The sequence below is a fragment of the Ranitomeya imitator genome, chromosome 3 (genome assembly GCF_032444005.1).
Source record: "Ranitomeya imitator isolate aRanImi1 chromosome 3, aRanImi1.pri, whole genome shotgun sequence".
Lineage (NCBI taxonomy): Eukaryota > Metazoa > Chordata > Amphibia > Anura > Dendrobatidae > Ranitomeya > Ranitomeya imitator.
In genome coordinates this window covers 658,261,859-658,280,503 of record NC_091284.1, presented here as the reverse complement: position 1 = coordinate 658,280,503, position 18,645 = coordinate 658,261,859, and the positions used below count along the sequence as shown (strand labels likewise).

The window sequence follows — 18,645 nt, the reverse complement described above, 5'->3', positions numbered from 1 at the left end:
TGACCTGGCCTCCAGTCACCAGACCTGAACCCAGTCGATATGGTTTGGGGTGAGCTGGACCGCAGAGTGAAGGCAAAAGGGCCAACAAGTGCTAAGCATCTCTGGGAAATCCTTCAAGATTGTTGGAAGACCATTCCCGGTGACTACCTCTTGAAGCTCATCAAGAGAATGCCAAGAGTGTGCAAAGCAGTCATCAAAGCAAAAGGTGGCTACTTTGAAGAACCTAGAATATAAGACATATTTTCAGATGTTTCACACTTTTTTGTTAAGTATATAATTCCACATGTGTTAATTCATAGTTTTGATTCCTTCATTGTGAATGTACAATATATATGTATGTATGTATAATATCTATCTGTGATTATTCTATAAATGAATTTCAAGGACCCGTATCTACCACAGTTATCCATACTTGCATATCTGTAGACTCATTTTTGTCTTTTTCTGTTTCTAGAAACTACCCAACTCTACAAAACGTTGAGAAAAAGATTCAGCTCCAAAAACAAAGGGAAGTGAGAGGGGACGTTCTGAAGACTGCACAGTTTGGGTTTGTATTGGCTTTTTGTCATGCTTTAGGCAATGTCTACTTGTTTCAATCTTAACTTCTTCTGGACCGCACATAGACTTTAAACATCTGGATGGCCTGCTTTCTACTCTGCAGTAACTATATAGTAGAGGTGCTGCACGCAATCGTGCAGAAGCGGAGAGCCAGCTGTCAGACACAGCCAAGCTCTCCATAGAGAAGGCAGACCATTTATTACTGTGTATACCTTCTACATCACTATAAGTAATAAGAAGCGCGAACAGTGTCTCCTTCTTTGGACACAGCAGTCATGTGATTGCTGGGTGTAGGTAGGTAACAGAACCTTTGGTGTCTTGGGAGACAGTCAGCTCTGTTATGGAGCCAGGAGGCAGAATTTCCACTGTAACTGGGGCTAATATATCAGCTGCAGATACAAGGGGAAATCGGATTTTTTTTTATGTTGAAGTGACCCCCAAAATGTCTGTTGTGTTATGACCTTATAGAAAACAAAATATGTGAAATAACTGAGACCTAAATAAAAAGTAGGTAAAAGTAAAAAACAAACACGGATAACTGTTCCTTAGGCTACTTTCACACTAGCGACGGAATCTCCCCGTCGCAATGCGTCGGCCAGAGATTCTGACGCTAGCGTTTGATGCGCCGCACAACGGGTGCAGCGGATTCATTTCTCCGGCGCATCCGCTGCCCCATTGTGAGGTGCGGGGAGGTGGGGGTGGAAAAAGCGGTCCATCGGGAGCAAAAAACGTTACATTTAACGTTTTTTGCTCCCGGCGGTCCGCCACAACACGGCGCAACCGTCGCACGACGGTTGCGACGTGTGGCAAAGCTTCGCTAATGTTAATCTATGGGGAAAAAACGCATCCTGCAAACAACTTTGCAGGATGCGTTTTTTGCCATAAACGACGCATTGCGACATCTGGCAAAAAAACGCCAGTGTGAACGTAGCCTTACCCTGCCTCCAAAAGAAAATTTCATTTAGTGGTTCATTTTGTGCTCATTTTTTTTTTTTTTACCACGGATATCACATTTTTAAACTCCATATATTAAAAAACATGAAAATTAGCTTGGTCTAGAACTGGGATAACTGTGGCCCAGTCATGAACTGGTTATAAGGAATCTGTTTCCCAAAATAATAATAATGTACTCTTCATTTGTTTTGTGATTTGTTTGGGGTTTATTTCTTGTTCTTGACAAAAAATAGGGAAAAAAAATATATATTTTTTTTATTTTGTCATTTTTTTTTTTGCTCTTCCTCACTAGAGGGTGCAGCTGCTTAACTTTGCAAAAAAAAAGCAGAAAATGCTATGCATCAGGACTACTGCAAAAGAGGTCTACAACTGCACCCAATTGTGTGGCGTTACTGCTGCTTCTCCCCTTATGGTGCTGGCTATAGGAGGGAGGATCATGTTTTGAATTCATGCAGTGTAATTTTATTGGTGATGACACTGATTTGACTGGTGTCCCTTTTGTCACTGAACATTATTAGAGGGTTGCGGTGGTGAGCACATTGAAGGCTCATTGCCACGGTCCCTGGCTGTACTTAGAGCACTGGATGTGCTCACTCTTCTGCTTTTGTGTCCTCAATGGAGCTCAGCACGTAGTTGTTCCCTCTCTAATTATGCTTGCCAAGAAACATGTGGAATACACATCATGTACGTTCACTGCATTGGAGAGGAGGTCAGAAACAGACCTTAGACTCCTATAACCGTATTAAAAAAAAAAAAAAAACACTCCCCCTTCCTCCACCAATACAAAAATCAATGAAACATTTCATTAATCATCAAAAATTGCGATCCCTTACCTTTAAACACCCTCTTTAATTTGCCCTGTAAGGCTATGTGCACACGTTGCGGATTAGGCTTAGGAATTTCTGCTGCGGATTCTGCATCTCTTGGCAGAAAACACAGGTGCGGATTTGTCGCATTTTTTGTGTTGATTTTGTGCGTTTTTGTTGCAGATTTGCTGCAGATTTTTTGCTGATTTACTGCGGTTTTTACCCCTGCGGATTTCTATCATGGAATGGGTACAAAAACGCTGCAGATCCGCAAAAAAGTGACATGCTACTTTTTTTTTTTTTAAATCTGCAGCGTTTCCACACGGAATTTTCCGCACCATCAGCACAGCCTTTTTGTTTTTTTCCACATTGATTTACATTGTACTGTAAATCACTTGTGGATCTGCAGTGTTTTTGCACAGCAAAAAACGCTGCAGATCCGCAGGAAATCCGCAACGTGTGCATATACCCTAAATGATCACAGCCAGGAGGGTCACGCTGAGCCCACAATGCTGTTGCCTTTTTTTCATGAATAGCCCTTTGCTGCCTCTGTAACTGACTGACTGTTAATGGGGAAGGCTGCAGGCTATTACCACTACTAGGCCAGTTATTGGGAAGCAAACAGTGAGCACATATACACTTCAGATTCCAATGCATGGAGTATGTGTGTATATATTCCCAGTATGGTCACTGCCACCTCAGCAATAACAAAAGTAACTAATCGTGGCCACCACCAATTGTTAATACTAGCTGATTGGACACCGGTTTCAGGTTGTGTATGGCTTCAAGGTGCAGTTTACAGAACGTTAGTAACAGAACTATTACATTTTTATATTTAATCCAAAAAGGCGTGTTTAAAAAACAAAACAACAAACAGTAAACTTTACAAAGGCGACAAGGCCACAAGCCATTTTGTGTGTGTGTGTAGCCCATTCACTATCTCCATCTATCCTTCACCCCCTGAAGATGGCTGGACCATCATTGTAAATACATCATTGTAAATACACACCTGTACTTTGCATCTCCCCCACCTCATTGTAGATTGTAAGCTCTCACGAGCAGGGTCGTCTTATTTTGCTTTAATTATTGTATTGTTAACGTTGTTACTTATGACTTTTGTGTGTTAAACTGTAAAGCGCTGCGGAATATGTTGGCGCTATATAAATAAAGATTACTATATAAAAAGATTACTATTAAAACAATGCTACATCATATACAATTACATAAAATAAAAATGACAAATGAAATTTACGCTGGTCAGAGATGGCTCAGACCTTAGCAAAGGGGAGCACTTCGGTTGGATAACGTCCTGTGAGTGTGGATTGTGCCTATACAGATAGCCTATACTCCCTGCATTGAACACCAATCATAATTAACCTTGGCTTTTTATTAGCCCCTAAGTTACACCCTCATACCACCCATTGATTGGGTCTGATAGTGGGATGTGGCTTCAGTTTTTCGAAAATTATAATATTCCCAACATGCACTATATCTTCACTCCAGAAGATCAGACGTTCAATACCGACGTCCTATTTTTTAATGTAATTTTACCTTTTTGATAGATGATGGAAAACATGGCATTGCTGTTGTCAATCTGGCCACTATTAATTTGGGCATGATTGGGCAGTCTCAGTTATGAAAAAATATGCATATTTTTACCCTATTAGTCGTGAAGTTGAAAATGAGCGCCCCATCAATATCGGATCTATACAAACCCCAATATTTATAACTTTCCATTGGGGACATAAAGCCTGAAGAGATTTTCATCATAGCCGGTTCTGCCCCTCCAATCTATAAACCTCAGACTGTCAGTTTCCCACAGGATATAACCAGTTTCCATCACCTGGGTACTGCAGGTAGCCTCTGGCTTTTAATTAGGTTTGTCACTCCTTGACTATCACTAATTTCCTTTCATCCCGTATGTCAACTGTGTAATTCAACTTCAAGGAGTGTAAAGCTCTTGTCCTGCTGGAGATTCTGTTTAGGGGGAGGGTGAATGCCCCCTCCCTTGAGATGTTATGAATTTATTTTTCCTCTGACATTCCCTGTTAAGGTATATAACTGTTTTGCTGTTGCTGACTTTTGCAGTTAAAGGCGCTATCAAGGACTAACATATTAATAACCTTTTCCATGGATAGATCATTTTGTCATTAGATTGACGGGGGTCCGACACCTACCACCCCAACTAATCAGTGGTTATCTGCTCTGACAGCAGCCGAAAGTAAGACTTGTATTTAGCTGGAACAGCACAGCTCTACACAAAGAATCATAGGTTATATTTGGAAGGGACCACCAGGGTCATCGTGTCCAACCCCCTGTGCAACACAGGATTCAGTAAACCATCTCAAACAGATGTCTATCCTGCCTCTGTTTGAAGACTTCCATTGAAGGAGAACTCGCCACCTCTCGTGGCAGCCTGTTCCACTCATTGATCACCCTTATTAGAAAAAACTTTTTTACAATATCTAATCTATCTTCTCCCTTTCAGCTTCATTCCATTGTTTCTCATGTTTGCAAGTGCAAATGAGAATAAGGATGGTCCCTCTACCCTGTGACATCTCTTCAGATATTTGTAGACCGCTATTAAAGGGAACCTGTCGCCCCCAAAATGGAAGATGAGCTAAGCCCACCGGCATCAGGGGCTTATCTACAGCATTCTGTAATGTTGTAGATAAGCCCCCGATGTATCCTGAAAGATGAGAAAAAGAGGTTAGATTATACTCACCCAAGGGTGGTCCCGCTGCGGTCCAGACCAATGGGCGTCGCGGTCCAGTCTGGGGCCTCCCATGTTCTTACGATGACGTCCTCTTCTTGTCTTTACGCTGAGGCGCAGGCGTACTTTTTAGAGAGGCCCGACGCCTGCGCACTGCAGTACTTTGCTCTGCCCTCAACAGGGCAGACAAAGTATGCCTGCGCCGCAGCCAGAAGACAAGAAGAGGACGTCATCCTATGAAGCTGGGAGGCCCCGGCCTGGACCGCCAACCCAGGTGAGTATAATCTAACCTCTTTTTCTCATCTTTCAGGATACATCGGGGTCTTATCTACAGCATTACAGAATACTGTAGATAAGCCCCTGATGCCGGTGGGCTTAGCTTATCTTCCATTTTGTGGGTGACAGGTTCCCTTTAAGTCTCTAGGCTTTTTTTTGCTACCTTAACATTCCCAAATCCATTGCTTGTACAACATAGCTGCAGACTACTCACCATCTTGGTAGTTCTCTAAACCTTCTTCAGTTTTTCAATGCTTTTTTTTTTTTTTTTTTTTTTTTTTTAATATATGGTGCCCAGAACTGGACACAGCATTTCGGATGACTTATGACCGGAGGGGTAGAGGGGGATAATTATTTCACATGAACTAGATTCTATGCTTCCCTTAATACATCCCAGAACTGTGTATTTCCCTTTTTTTGTGATGCGTTGACTCATATCAACAGTTCAGTCTGTGATCTATTAGTATACCCAAGTGTCTTTCACACATGCGGTTGTTTATTTCTCTCCTTGTTTTCTTAGCCAGTTTTTACAGAGCTACCATTCTCTGAAGCTTGGATCTCTATGGAGATATACATTTTCTTAACATACAATATAAAACATCCTCCCCTCTTGAGCCTTTTTCTTATAAATAAGTTCTAGCTTTCAAGGTTTGTATTCCAATAGTGTATCATCCCACCAAGTTTCAGTGATGCCTTTGACATCATATCTCTTCCTATGTTAGCACCTTGAATTCTTCTTGTTTGTTTCCCATGCTCTGTGCATTTGTATAGACATTTTAGTTTGTAGTCTCTCTTGCCCCTCTGTTTTCATTCATAATTTGTTCTCTTTTGTTCTTTCCACTTCTAATAGTAGGGTTCTCAAAAGAATTAATTAGCTGCATGCTTTTTCCTTACGGTATTTTTCCTATTCCACATTGCAGTAGTTTAGTTTCTGCTGAGTGTAGCAAGGTATCTACCAAATGTTTTCTTGTTTTCGTAAGCTGCAACCCATCTTTAGCAGGGCTACAGGAGTCCATCATGCAGGTAATTCACCCCATAATCAAGAAACCCAAAACGTTGCTGATGGCACCACCGATGTAGCTAGTTGTTCACCTGTAGCATCCTGTTCAATCTTTGTTCAATGTCCATCCACTGAGAGGATGGATGAGAACATTTAGGCTATGTGCACACGTTGCATAATTTCCGCAACTCCCTGCCGCAGGTATAACGCATGCGGAATTGGCATGCATATTCCTGCTAAACACTAGTGTTTTGCAAGCGTAATTAGCTTGCAGAATGCTAGCGTTTTCCAAGCTATGCTACAGGTTGGTCACACTTGTCAAACATAGTATTTTGATAAGTGTGACCAACTTTTTACTATTGATGCTGCCTGTGCAGCATTAATAGTAAAAGATCTAATATTGAAAATAATTTAAAAAAATAAAAATCGTGATATTCTCACCTTCTGAGGGCCCCTGCAGCCTTCCCGTTCCTCGCGATGCTCCCGGCAGTTCCCGTTCCCAGTAATGCCTCGCGGCAATGACCCCAGATGATGTAGCATCACGCGAGACCGCTACGTCATCACAGGTCATTGTCGCAAGGCATTACTGGGAACAGGAGCATCGCGAGGAGTGGGAAGGCTGCGGTGGCCGCTGGAAGGTGAGAATATCACAATTTTATTTGATTTTTTTTTTTTTTTTTTACAGGTGTATGGTTTCCAGGGCCTGGAGGAGAGTCTCCTTTTCTCCACCCTGGGTACCAACCGCACATAATCCGCTTACTTCCGCATGGTGGGCATAGCCCCATGTGGGAAGTAAGCGGATCAATGCTTTCCTATGTGTGCGGAATCGCCGCAATTCCGCCCAAAGAATGAACATGCTGCGTTTTTTTATGGAATGCGATTCCGCCGTGGAAAAATAACGCAACGTGCACAAAAAATGCGGAATGCATTAAAAATGATGGGATGCTTATGTAAGCGGTTTTTTTTTTTTATAGCTGAAAACTGCCCCAAAAAGCTAAAAAAAAACGCTAAAATCCTGAACGTGTGCACATAGCCCTAGTGGTCCCACTTGGACACCGCAGATCAGCTGTTATTCAAGTGATGTAATGACTTGCACTCTAAAGGCCTCCATTAGATGTCTTTCAGCCGAATGATGCTTTGGCCTATTGTTCAGCCAGCCACCATCTTGGCTGTCTCTCCCATACACAGGAGCGATCGTTCAGCCAAGCACTCCTGCATTCTCTATGGGGATTCCATTGACTCGCATCTCTGTCGGCAGCTTACTTCCAGGAATACTCGTTGACTGAGCATGTCTGATTTCAAACGGCTCATCGTTATCTTCCTGACAACTGGCCCACGTCCTCATACACATTAGAGATTTGGCCGAACCAGTTATCAGAGAGGGCGCCCGACGTTATTCTGTGTATGAGGGGCTTAACTAGTTCCTATGCTTCGTGACGCTCTTGTTCACCCACCCATTTCTAAGCCCGCATACGGAGTCTGAAGGTCTGTTGTCAAGAAAATAACGATACTGGGTTGACACTAATGAATCAATACAATCAGTTGTACAAGTTTAATTTTGCAAATTGCCTTTATTCCGCTCTAATTCACAGCCTTGACTTTTAGCTCTTGTATTTGGGTCACGTTGTTTGCCAGGTAAGCAATTATGCTTGTCTTGATTTTTACTTACTAACACTGGGTATTCCTGCAGAAAGATGAAGGGAATGAGGAATGGGCCAGGTGGTAACAAGGAACAATCGTCTTGGAAAAATCACAAACATGGGAGACACAGGGGAAGAAGATTCAGAGACCATAAGGCCGCAAATAGGCAAGAGCCTGCGAAACCAGAAGATAAATCTGTAGAGCCTTCCAAAGAAGCACTGACCCATCAGAGTGATGAACAGGCTGTGAATCCGCTAGACATACTCGCTGGCAGTGACCAAGGTATCTATTTGTTCATATGGCAAATGTCCTGCACTTAAAGGGAGTGAGTGGTAACAATCAGGATTAAAAAAATGATTACAAAGAAATAGAGAACAGAAAGTATATAGGTGGTACAAAGCCATATCAACAGATCATTATATACGAACAGAAGGAATATAGTTAAATGACTAATGCAGATACATATACAAACAAAGTGTCCCGACAGTTTCGCAGGATGTCCCATTGGAAACTAAGGACCTCATTTTTCAGTATAGAAATGCGTTACAACGCAAAATAAGACTATGGTGGAATCGTGCTACTTTAGAAAATTATCACAGTCAGAAGATCGTACCTCGGGGCCTTCGAATTCAACTGTACCCTACATACGAATTAGGGGAAACAGAATTGGTTAAAAGTACTGGTAGTAGATAGTTATATAGGACAATTAAATACTGGGTGGGAAAACATTTAAATTAAAGGTGCTGGGTTTAACCATTTCCATTAAGGGGGAGATGATAAAATATAAATGAATCAGTTTATCTACAGTGGTTGGATGAATTAGTAAGCTAGATCAATTAAAAATCGACACCATACCAAATGCAAAAACTTTGCAACATTTCAAAGTTTTAAGAAAACTGGTGAAAACACCTTGATGAATTGGTCCCATAATCCCCGGGAGTAAAACATACCTGGCTGCAATTGTTCGGGCAGCATGAATTTGATTGCAGGATAAATATAAAGTCTTCCATTGGAAATGTTTTTATTTCTTTATCGCCTCTCATTGGGGGACACAGGAACCATGGGTGTATGCTGCTGCCACTAGGAGGCTGACACTATGCAAATAACAAAATTAGCTCCTCCTCTGCAGTGTACACCCCACCGACTGGCATTAAACTCTTCAGTTTAGCTTAGTGTCAGTAGGAGGTGGACACGGGTCTTTCATTAGACCCTTATCTACCTCAATGTGCGTCGTTTCTTTTCAGGTTTTCTTCCAGAGGGATACAGGGTGAGCAGTCACGCCTGTAGTCCCACAATACGGACTATGAGTACGGCGTGTACTGCCACCCCGTATCCTCATAGATCCCTCTCCAGGACCAAGATCCTAGCACAGAAGCGTGCTCAGAAGTCCGGTCCTGGCTCCGTCCCCCACCCACTCGCCTACCAGAGCCTGTCGGTCGGAGGAGACGAGGACGTCCATCACAGCTCCGTGGACGTCTCATTCCCCTCAGGTTAGTAACGGCGTGGGATGTTTAGGTGAGTATTTCCCCCTGGCGGGCTCTCCATTCCCCCGGGATCTTTTCTCCAGATGTCCCCCGGTCCTCCCTCATGGCGTTTGTTTTGGGGGGATCCCAGGGACAGCCACGGGGGCTGTGGCTCATTTTCCTCCGGGGCTCTCCTTCATTGGCGGCCGCACAGCCACGGTGTCTCCCTTGTGGAGTCTCGGCCTGGCGGGCTGCCGCGCCGCTCCCCCATCGCTTCTCGGCGGCCGCGGTGTGTCCTGTGTCTGCACGGCGTCCTTGGCAGGGTGCCGTGCCGCTTGCTTTCTGCGGCGCTCCGACGCCGCCACTCTCCAGCGGCGCTCCGGCGCCGCTATTCTCAGGCGGCGCTCCGGCGCCGCGATCCTCTGGCGACGCTCCGGCGCCGCGATTCTCCGGCGCCGCGATTTTCCGGCGGCGCCGGCCTCTAGTTTGGGTCCCGGCTTCTGCCGGGGCCTGCCTCTGGCGCCGCGGCCCCGCCGGTTCCGTTCGGGCAGCCTTGGCGGACTGCCGCTCTTCTCGGACTCTGCGGCGCGCTGCTCCGGCGCCGCGGTTCCCTTCTCCGGCGGCGCCGGTCTCTAATTTAGGTCCCGGCTTACGCCGGGGCCTACTTCCGGTTTCTCGGCTCCTCACTTCCGGTTCTGCGGGCGGGCTTCTTTCCCGCCCGACATACTGCGCCCTGCCCACCGGCGCCTCTGCGTCTGGCTCCACCCCCTTCCTCGTGGGTCCCTCGGCCGGTGTGCACCGCTTCTCACAGCAGCAGCACTCGCATCTTCTGTGGCTCAGCATCGCAGAATCAGCACCTCAGGGAAGTTCTCCGCCGAGGACAAGTGGGACATCTTCCAGGACCGGGTCCGTGAGTAGCTGCACTGCAGACTGACACCCCCCTCTGCCCACTGTCCCCTAACCCACTGGCATCTTCAGGGTCCCTAAAAATGTCTACCTCTAAAGGGGGCCGCTCTCGTCCCCCTACCTCTTCATCTTCTGCCTTAGTCACGTACTTTGCATGTTCGTCCTGTAACAGCAAACTTCCCTCAGGTCAGTCCTCCCCGCTGTGTCAGTCCTGCAGCAACCCGATTGTTCCCACCGCCCAGGATCCCCCGGCTGTTCCGCCCGAGAGTGATCCCCCCATCCCAGGCTGGGCCGCGTCTCTGTCACAATCGGTGGCCGATTTAACACGGGTGTCTCAAACCCTGGTGTCCGCGCTGGATCGGTTACCCCTGCAGACCCCTGCAGTGGCCAGCGGGTCGCAGGAACCGCCGCCCGAGCCCTCCTTGATTAGCCACAAAGGTCCAGACAGCAACGTCGGTCTGAGTCCTCTTCGCGTTCCATCTCGCCGCACGGCCCTCCCCCGCGGTTGGTGTCGCACCGTTCCTCCTCCCCTGAGTCAGGCGAGGCTTTATCTGATGCGCCCTCAGAGGAGATGTCGGAGTTGGATCCTAGCCAAATCGCCACCATGAGTGAGTCGGTCCAGAACCTCATTCGGGCTATAAACCAAACCTGCGGCATTAAGGATCCCTCTACGGAACCCGCAGATCAGGCGGTTTCGTTTAGACGGGCCAAACCACCTTCAAGATTTTTTGCCCCTCATCCTGAATTCGAGGAAATCCTGACCAGAGAGAGAGAGAATCCGACCAGACGTTTTCAGAGGGGAAAACGCCTGGGGGTGTTATATCCTTTTTCACCAGATCTTACCGCCAATTGGACGGTCTCTCCCTCGGTGGATCCACCTGTGTCCAGGCTGTCCACCAACACGGTGCTCCCACTGTCCGGCGGAGCGTCTCTGAAGGACTCTAACGACAGAGTTATAGAATCCTTCGCAAAATCTGCCTTCGAAGCGGCTTCAGCAGCGCTATGCCCGGCCTTTGCTTCCACTTGGGCCTCAAAATCCATCTCAAAATGGGCCAAGGATCTGCGGCGAGGTATCCTGGACGGGGCTCCTCCCGCGCAATTAGCGGAACTTGCCAACCAGATTTCCCACGCTGGTGAATACCTGGTTTCCGCCTCCCTGGATGTCGCGTCTTGTGCGGCTCAGGCTTCCAGCAATGCCGTTGCCATCCGCCGGACCGTTTGGCTCAAGGCCTGGCAGGCGGACTTGTCCTCCAAAAAGTCCCTCACTAGTCTGCCCTTCCAGGGCTCTCGTCTCTTTGGTTCCCAGCTGGACCAGATCATTAAGGACGCCACTGGGGGCACAAGTTCCCTTCTCCCCCAGGCTAAACCTCGTCGCCCTCCTCCTAGACGGCAGTTTCGCTCGTTCCGGCCTTTTCGTCGTTTCGCTGCGTCAAACTCCTTTTCCCAGCAGCAACAGAGGCCACAGGCACGTCAAGAGAAGAAGGCGGTGTCCTTCAGGCCCACTCCGTCCTGGCGTCCTCGCTATTCCCAGGGTAGATCGTCCAGGCCCAGGACTGGAAGATCCACTTCCGCATGACTCTCGGCAAGACTCCAGCCCAACTCCCAGGTTGGGGGGCCGTCTTCTCCGTTTCAGGGACGTCTGGATTTCCGCAGTAGAGGATGCATGGGTCAGGGAAGTTGTGTCTTCGGGATACAAAATAGAGTTCGCCTCCCGACCCAGAGATCGTTTCTTCCAATCTCGTCCTCCAAAAGATCCCGCTTTGGTTCCGGGCTTCTTCGCAGCCATCGCTTCTCTGCTCAAATCCGGGGTAATCGTTCCCGTCCCAGAAAAGGAACGGTACACGGGTTTCTACTCGAACCTCTTTGTGGTACCGAAAAAAGACGGCAAGGTTCGTCCCATTCTGGACCTCAAATTGTTGAACAGGAGGGTTCGCCTGAGACACTTCAGGATGGAATCCCTTCGTTCAGTAATTGCTTCCATGGAGGCTCAGGAATTTCTATGCTCTATAGATATCCAGGACGCCTACCTACATGTTCCAATATTTCCCGGACATCACCGTTTCCTGCGCTTCGCAGTGCAACAAGATCATTTTCAGTTCGTCGCCCTGCCGTTCGGTCTCGCAACCGCGCCAAGGGTGTTCACGAAAATCATGGCGGCGCTGATGGCCATTTTGAGAGTCAGAGGCTTGGTTCTGTTTCCATACCTCGACGACATCCTCATCAAGGCTCCGTCCTTTGCTCAGGCCCACGAAAGCTTGTCCATTGTTCTCGACACCTTATCCCGTTTCGGATGGCTGGTCAACCGGAAGAAGTCCTGCCTTATTCCTTCTCAGCGCATCATCTTTCTGGGCATGCTCTTCGACACTCGTCAGTCCAGAGTCTTCCTTCCCAAGGACAAGAGATCCACCCTTTGTCGGGACATTCTCTTGCTCCAGGGTCCTCGGCCTCCCTCCCTCCGATCGGCCATGAAGGTTCTGGGGAGGATGGTAGCTACCTTGGAAGCGATTCCCTTCGCCCAATTCCATTCTCGACCCCTTCAGCAAGCCATTCTGTCTCAGTGGGACAGGTCGGTCTTCTCCCTGGATCGGCCGATCAGACTCTCCTTTCGGGTCAAGCGGTCTCTCAACTGGTGGCTGACGTCTCCTCTCATCTCCCAGGGCAGGTCCTTCCTTCCGGTTCACTGGCAGGTGGTGACAACGGATGCCAGCCTGATCGGCTGGGGTGCGGTTTTTCGCCACCTGACGGTTCAGGGCCGTTGGTCGCTACAGGAGTCCGCGCTGCCGATCAACGTCCTCGAAATTCGGGCCATCTTTCTGTCCCTCCGCCATTGGGAAAGGATTCTCAGGGGCCTTCCAGTCCGGATCCAGACGGACAATGCCACGGCTGTGGCATATGTCAACCATCAGGGGGGGACTCGGAGCTCCTTGGCCCTTGCCGAGGTGTCCAAGATCCTCCTTTGGGCAGAGGCAACGGTTCCGGTGATATCCGCGGTGCATATCCCCGGCGTAGAAAACTGGGCCGCCGACTTCCTCAGCCGCGAGGGTCTCGCGGCGGGGGAATGGTCCCTGCATCCGGAGGTCTTCCATCAGATTTGTCTTCGATGGGGAACTCCGGATGTGGATCTCACGGCGTCTCGGATCAACAGGAAGGTTCCACAATTCGTCTCCAGGTCACGCGATCCTCTCGCAGTGGGCGTCGATGCTCTGGCCATTCCTTGGTCACAGTTCGAGACGCCCTATCTGTTCCCACCCCTTCCATTACTTCCCAAACTGTTGAAGAAGATCAAAGCGGAAGGGGTGCCGGTCATCCTGATCGCCCCGGATTGGCCCAGGAGAGCTTGGTTCGCGGAGCTCGTCAACCTTCTCGCGGACGCTCCCTGGCGCCTTCCAGACAGGCCCGATCTGCTGTCCCAGGGTCCTATCTGCCACCCGAATTCTCGGTCGCTCAGTTTAACGGCGTGGCTGTTGAGACCGCGGTTCTAAGAGCGTCCGGCCTTTCGGACCGGGTCATTCACACCATGATTCAGGCTCGGAAGCCTTCGTCTTCCAGGATCTACTACCGCACCTGGAAGGCCTACTTCCGTTGGTGCGAGTCCAACCGCGTGCCGCCTATGGTTTTTTCCCTGCCTTCTCTTTTGGCCTTCCTTCAGGCAGGACTGGATTCGGGCCTGGCTCTTAGTTCCCTGAAGGGTCAGGTCTCTGCGCTTTCCATCCTCTTTCAGAAGACCTTGGCCTCTCGGCCACAGGTTAAGACCTTCTTTCAGGGGGTAGCCCACGCCGTCCCGCCGTACAGGGCCCCTGTGGGGGCATGGGACCTAAACCTGGTACTGGACGTTCTGAAGGTTTCTCCCTTTGAACCTCTTAGGGAGATTCCTCTATCAGTTTTATCTTGGAAGGTGGCCTTTCTTGTGGCCATCACGTCCATTCGCCGCGTTTCCGAGCTGGCGGCACTGTCTTGCCGCCCTCCGTTTTTGGTCATTCACCAGGACAAGGTGGTCTTCCGACCTCCACCTTCTTTTCTTCCTAAGGTGGTTTCCACCTTCCACCTCAACGAGGACATCGTTCTACCTTCCTTTTGTCCAGCTCCGACTCATCCTCTGGAGCGATCGTTGAACAAGCTGGACCTAGTCAGGGCAGTGAGGATTTATCTGGATAGAACATCCTCTTTCCGGAAGACGGATTCATTTTTCGTCATTCCTGATGGCACGCGCAGAGGCCAGCCGGCTTCTAAAGCGACTATTGCTCGCTGGATCAGAACGGCAATTTTGGAGGCTTACCGGGTCAAGAACAGAGTGCCCCCTCCTGGGATTAAGGCTCACTCTACTCGGGCAGTCGGCGCCTCCTGGGCGGTGCACCACAGGGCTTCCGCCCTACAGCTTTGCAAAGCGGCAACTTGGTCTTCCATCCACACGTTCGCCAAATTTTACAAGGTCCATACCTACGCATCGGCGGACGCCAGCCTAGGCAGAAGGATCCTGCAGGCGGCAGTGGTGAGTCCTCTGACCTGATGGAAGTCTGTTTTCCCGCCCTTGGGACTGCTTTGGGACGTCCCATGGTTCCTGTGTCCCCCAATGAGAGGCGATAAAGAAAACAGGATTTTTGGTTGCTTACCGTAAAATCTGTTTCTTGGAGCCTCCATTGGGGGACACAGCACCCTCCCAATGTTTTTTGTTATATGTTCTCTGACTGTTCTCACGTTTACAGTTCTCAAGTTTGTGGTTATGGTTTTTCAACCTTGTTCTTTCTCCTACTGCTTTCTCACTAACTGAAGAGTTTAATGCCAGTCGGTGGGGTGTACACTGCAGAGGAGGAGCTAATTTTGTTATTTGCATAGTGTCAGCCTCCTAGTGGCAGCAGCATACACCCATGGTTCCTGTGTCCCCCAATGGAGGCTCCAAGAAACAGATTTTACGGTAAGCAACCAAAAATCCTGTTTTTTTTTCCTTTCCAATTCATCCAGATTAAGAGACAGCATCTTTGCCGATAGGAGATTTAGAATAACAACTATCAGTGTGCAAACAGCCGCGTCTGCAGAAACCATCCCAATGTGCAGTCCATTACTGGCCTCCACTTATTTGTTCCCCACTTCTAGTAGTAGTAGTAAGAGGCATAGGAACTGTAGACACATAATGACAACATGAGATTTTTTGTCGATCTGTACAGTTTCCTTATTTTATTTTGAAATTAAAAGTTAGTCCATTCATTTGGAAGTAGATTTCTCATTGTGGACAGTCCCTTTAATGTCATTTGACAAAAGAGAATCGAGCTGATTTTTGCCAGGGAAGGTAATGGCAAGGTCTACCTTTGCTCTGCAGCGGCTCCTAGAAATGAAGTAGTGTATGTATATTTATATATACATACACATGCTCACACACATACACGCGCGCACTCACGTTCGCGCGCACTCACGTTCGCGCGCACTCACGTTCGCGCGCACTCACGTTCGCGCGCACTCACGTTCGCGCGCACTCACGTTCGCGCGCGCACTCACGTTCGCGCGCGCACTCACGTTCGCGCGCGCACTCACGTTCGCGCGCGCACTCACGTTCGCGCGCGCACTCATATCCATGTAATCAGGCTCAGACTGTCCCACTGGGGAACAGGCGGATTCCCGGTGGGCCCCCACCCATTATTTATTATTATTGATGCATAGGTAAATTTGTGAATGAAGGTAATGTAATAATTACATTATAGCATAACTGTGAGCCCCCAGAGTCAGTTACCCGTTGGGCACTTGGCACCCGAGTGTGACATTCAATGTAATTACTGATCTGTTGGCAGAGTTGCCCAGGTAGCCTGTAGTGATGGGGCCTCCAGGATAACTTTGCATGAAATTCAGTTGTTCATGGTAAATAACTTTACTGCCAAAACAGTTCTGGTGCTGTTCATAGTAAATTTCCATTAATCTTAGTAATATACTTTACATAAGTAGGAACACTGCTCAGCGTGACATGAACAGAAGCAGCAGACTTAGTTTTACTGCTTTCTCAACAAAAGTACTATACTTGGTACTGTGCAATGGGGGAAACACGCACCATTTTACTGAAGAAATGTACTACTATGTCACCATAGCAGTCTATAGCTGGCCGTCGCCATTTTATTGAAGACATTTTTTTTGAAGACATTTTTTTTGAAGACATTGTATAAGTGTACCTCCCAGGCATAGAACGGGTTCAAAAGCCAGTTAACATATAATATTTCCAGATTAACACACTACCTGCTCTGGATATGTCTTCCCCCTATCCACATGCATATTAGTGCATGACTTTATGGTTTGTGTTATGTTGTTACACCATGGAGCATTGGTCCATTATTTGTTCTCATTTCTACATGTAGGATCTGACAGTGGTGAAGACCCAACATCCACCAGCCTAACCGTCGTTCCAAAGCAAGTAACGTCCGCCCTAAGCCAACTGATATCCTGCTATGGGAGCGCCTCCGATAGTGACAGCGAACCCGAGGGTGAGTGGATAAGTAGCAGCATAATGTTCATCAGTGTCCCCAGCTCTAGTGGAACTGTTGTCCTGAAGCTAAAGAGTAATTCTTCGTGGCCTCCTGTCTTTCTAATACTGGATAGGATTCAAGAAAACAACTCTAATATATTGTAATGCAAGCTAGAATTTCTTTTTTTCATCATACATGACTGCACCACGAGAGAGGGGATCCGCCCATCAAGGACAGGAAGCCTTCAAGATAAAAGGGGCGGCTCCTCTCTCCACATCTCATCAGTTGGTTTCCTGTCCTTGACGGGGAACCCTCAAGACGGAAGTCGTCTGAAGACAGAAGAGGATGCCGGGGCCTGGGTCGGGTGGATTTGGGCGGACGCTGTCTGCTGCACCCGTCACCAGGTACCTGTAGTCGCCTCGGGGGTCAATGTATACCATGCCCCCCCTGAGCGAAGCATGGCCACAGCCCGCGAGGCGAATGCCCGGGTGAAGATACTCCACGGGGGCCGCAGGCGCGCTCCCCCCTGTAGAGTGGAAATCCTGCCTGTCCACGGGGGTCACTTTCTATGGTGCCCCCCCTGTTGACCAGAGGTGGCCATGCAGCCCGTATAGCACATCGGTGCCTGGGCTAGGTAAGCTCCTCGGAGGTTCTTTGGGCCTCCCTGTTGAGTGCAGGTGTCCCCCCTTCCCCCTCCTCCCTGTCGGTACCTGATGAAGCAGTGGCTGGTGAGTGAAGAGCTGTGGTCCCGGAAGCCTCCCTCCAGCCGGCACCAGGTATCCGGGTTGAGAGGTAGACGCGCACGGAACGTTTAATGCAGCGAGGGGGGTGGGGGACACAGACTCTTCGGCGCGCACCGCAAGCAGAGCCGGGTGCGCGCCTGGAGGTAAAGCGCGCACAGGCGCTGAAGCCGGCGGCAGCAGGAACCCTCGTGCAGGAGCATGGCGCCGGGGGGACCCAAAAAGGCGGCGCGCACCGGAAGTGGTGACCGGATGCGCGCCTGGAGCACAGTACAGCGGCGCGCGCCGGTAGTGAGGTCCGGGTGCGGCACGCTGCTCAGACAGAGGCAGGATCAACCAGGTAAATGGGGATATGAAAGCGCGCACCGGTAGTGAGGTCCGGGTGCGCGCGCACTGCTCAGACAGAGGCAGGATCAACCAGGTAAATGGTAAAGCGCGCACCGGATGTGGTTGCCAGGTGCGCGCTTGGACATATGTATATAGCGCGGGGTCGCGCTGACAGGCGCAGGATCAACCAGGTAGTTGATTGCTTCACGTGCACCGGAAGTGGTGCAGGCACGATCAGCCAGGTAATCATTCATGAGTAGGGTTGCGCGACCTTGACTTTTTTAGGGTCGAGCCGGGTTTCGCGAAACCAGACTATCTCAAAAGTCGAGTCGAGTGAAATCGGCCGATTATGGCGAAAAGTCGAGGATGCAAAGCCAATGGGAATTTTTTTTTTTTTTCTCTCTCTCTCTCTCTTTCTCTCTCTCTCTCTTTCTCTCTTTCTCTCTTTTTCTCTTTTTCTCTTTCTCTTTCTCTTTCTCTTTCTCTTTCTCTTTCTCTTTCTCTTTCTCTTTCTCTTTCTCTTTCTCTTTCTCTTTCTCTTTCTCTTTCTCTTTCTCTTTCTCCCCCTCCGTCCGTCCCTGAACTGAAAGGCTGGTGTTACACAGTGCAAATCGCTACAGCGCACAATCGACAACATGGCGATAGGCGTCCACGCCCCTAAGACCTATGTCATCACTCTCCCACGCCCCTTCATTGGCTGAAAAAAATGGCGCCAAGCGCGTTATACGAAACGCGACTTTGGCGCGAAAGTCGCGTACCGCATGGCCGACCCCACACAGGGGTCGGGTTTCATGAAACCCGACTTTGCCAAAAGTCGG

At 48.8% G+C, this 18,645-nt stretch overlaps 1 protein-coding gene across 1 annotated transcript in view; it reads left to right on the top strand.

Moving 5' to 3' along the window:
* Positions 1-18,645, top strand: part of NUFIP1 (nuclear FMR1 interacting protein 1) — a 66,769-nt gene that overhangs the window by 38,351 nt on the left and 9,773 nt on the right. The window contains exons 6-8 of the mRNA XM_069758256.1: positions 455-547; positions 7,998-8,230; positions 16,653-16,778. Coding sequence (XP_069614357.1) covers positions 455-547; positions 7,998-8,230; positions 16,653-16,778 — 452 coding nt within the window. The remainder of the gene's footprint in view (positions 1-454; positions 548-7,997; positions 8,231-16,652; positions 16,779-18,645) is intronic.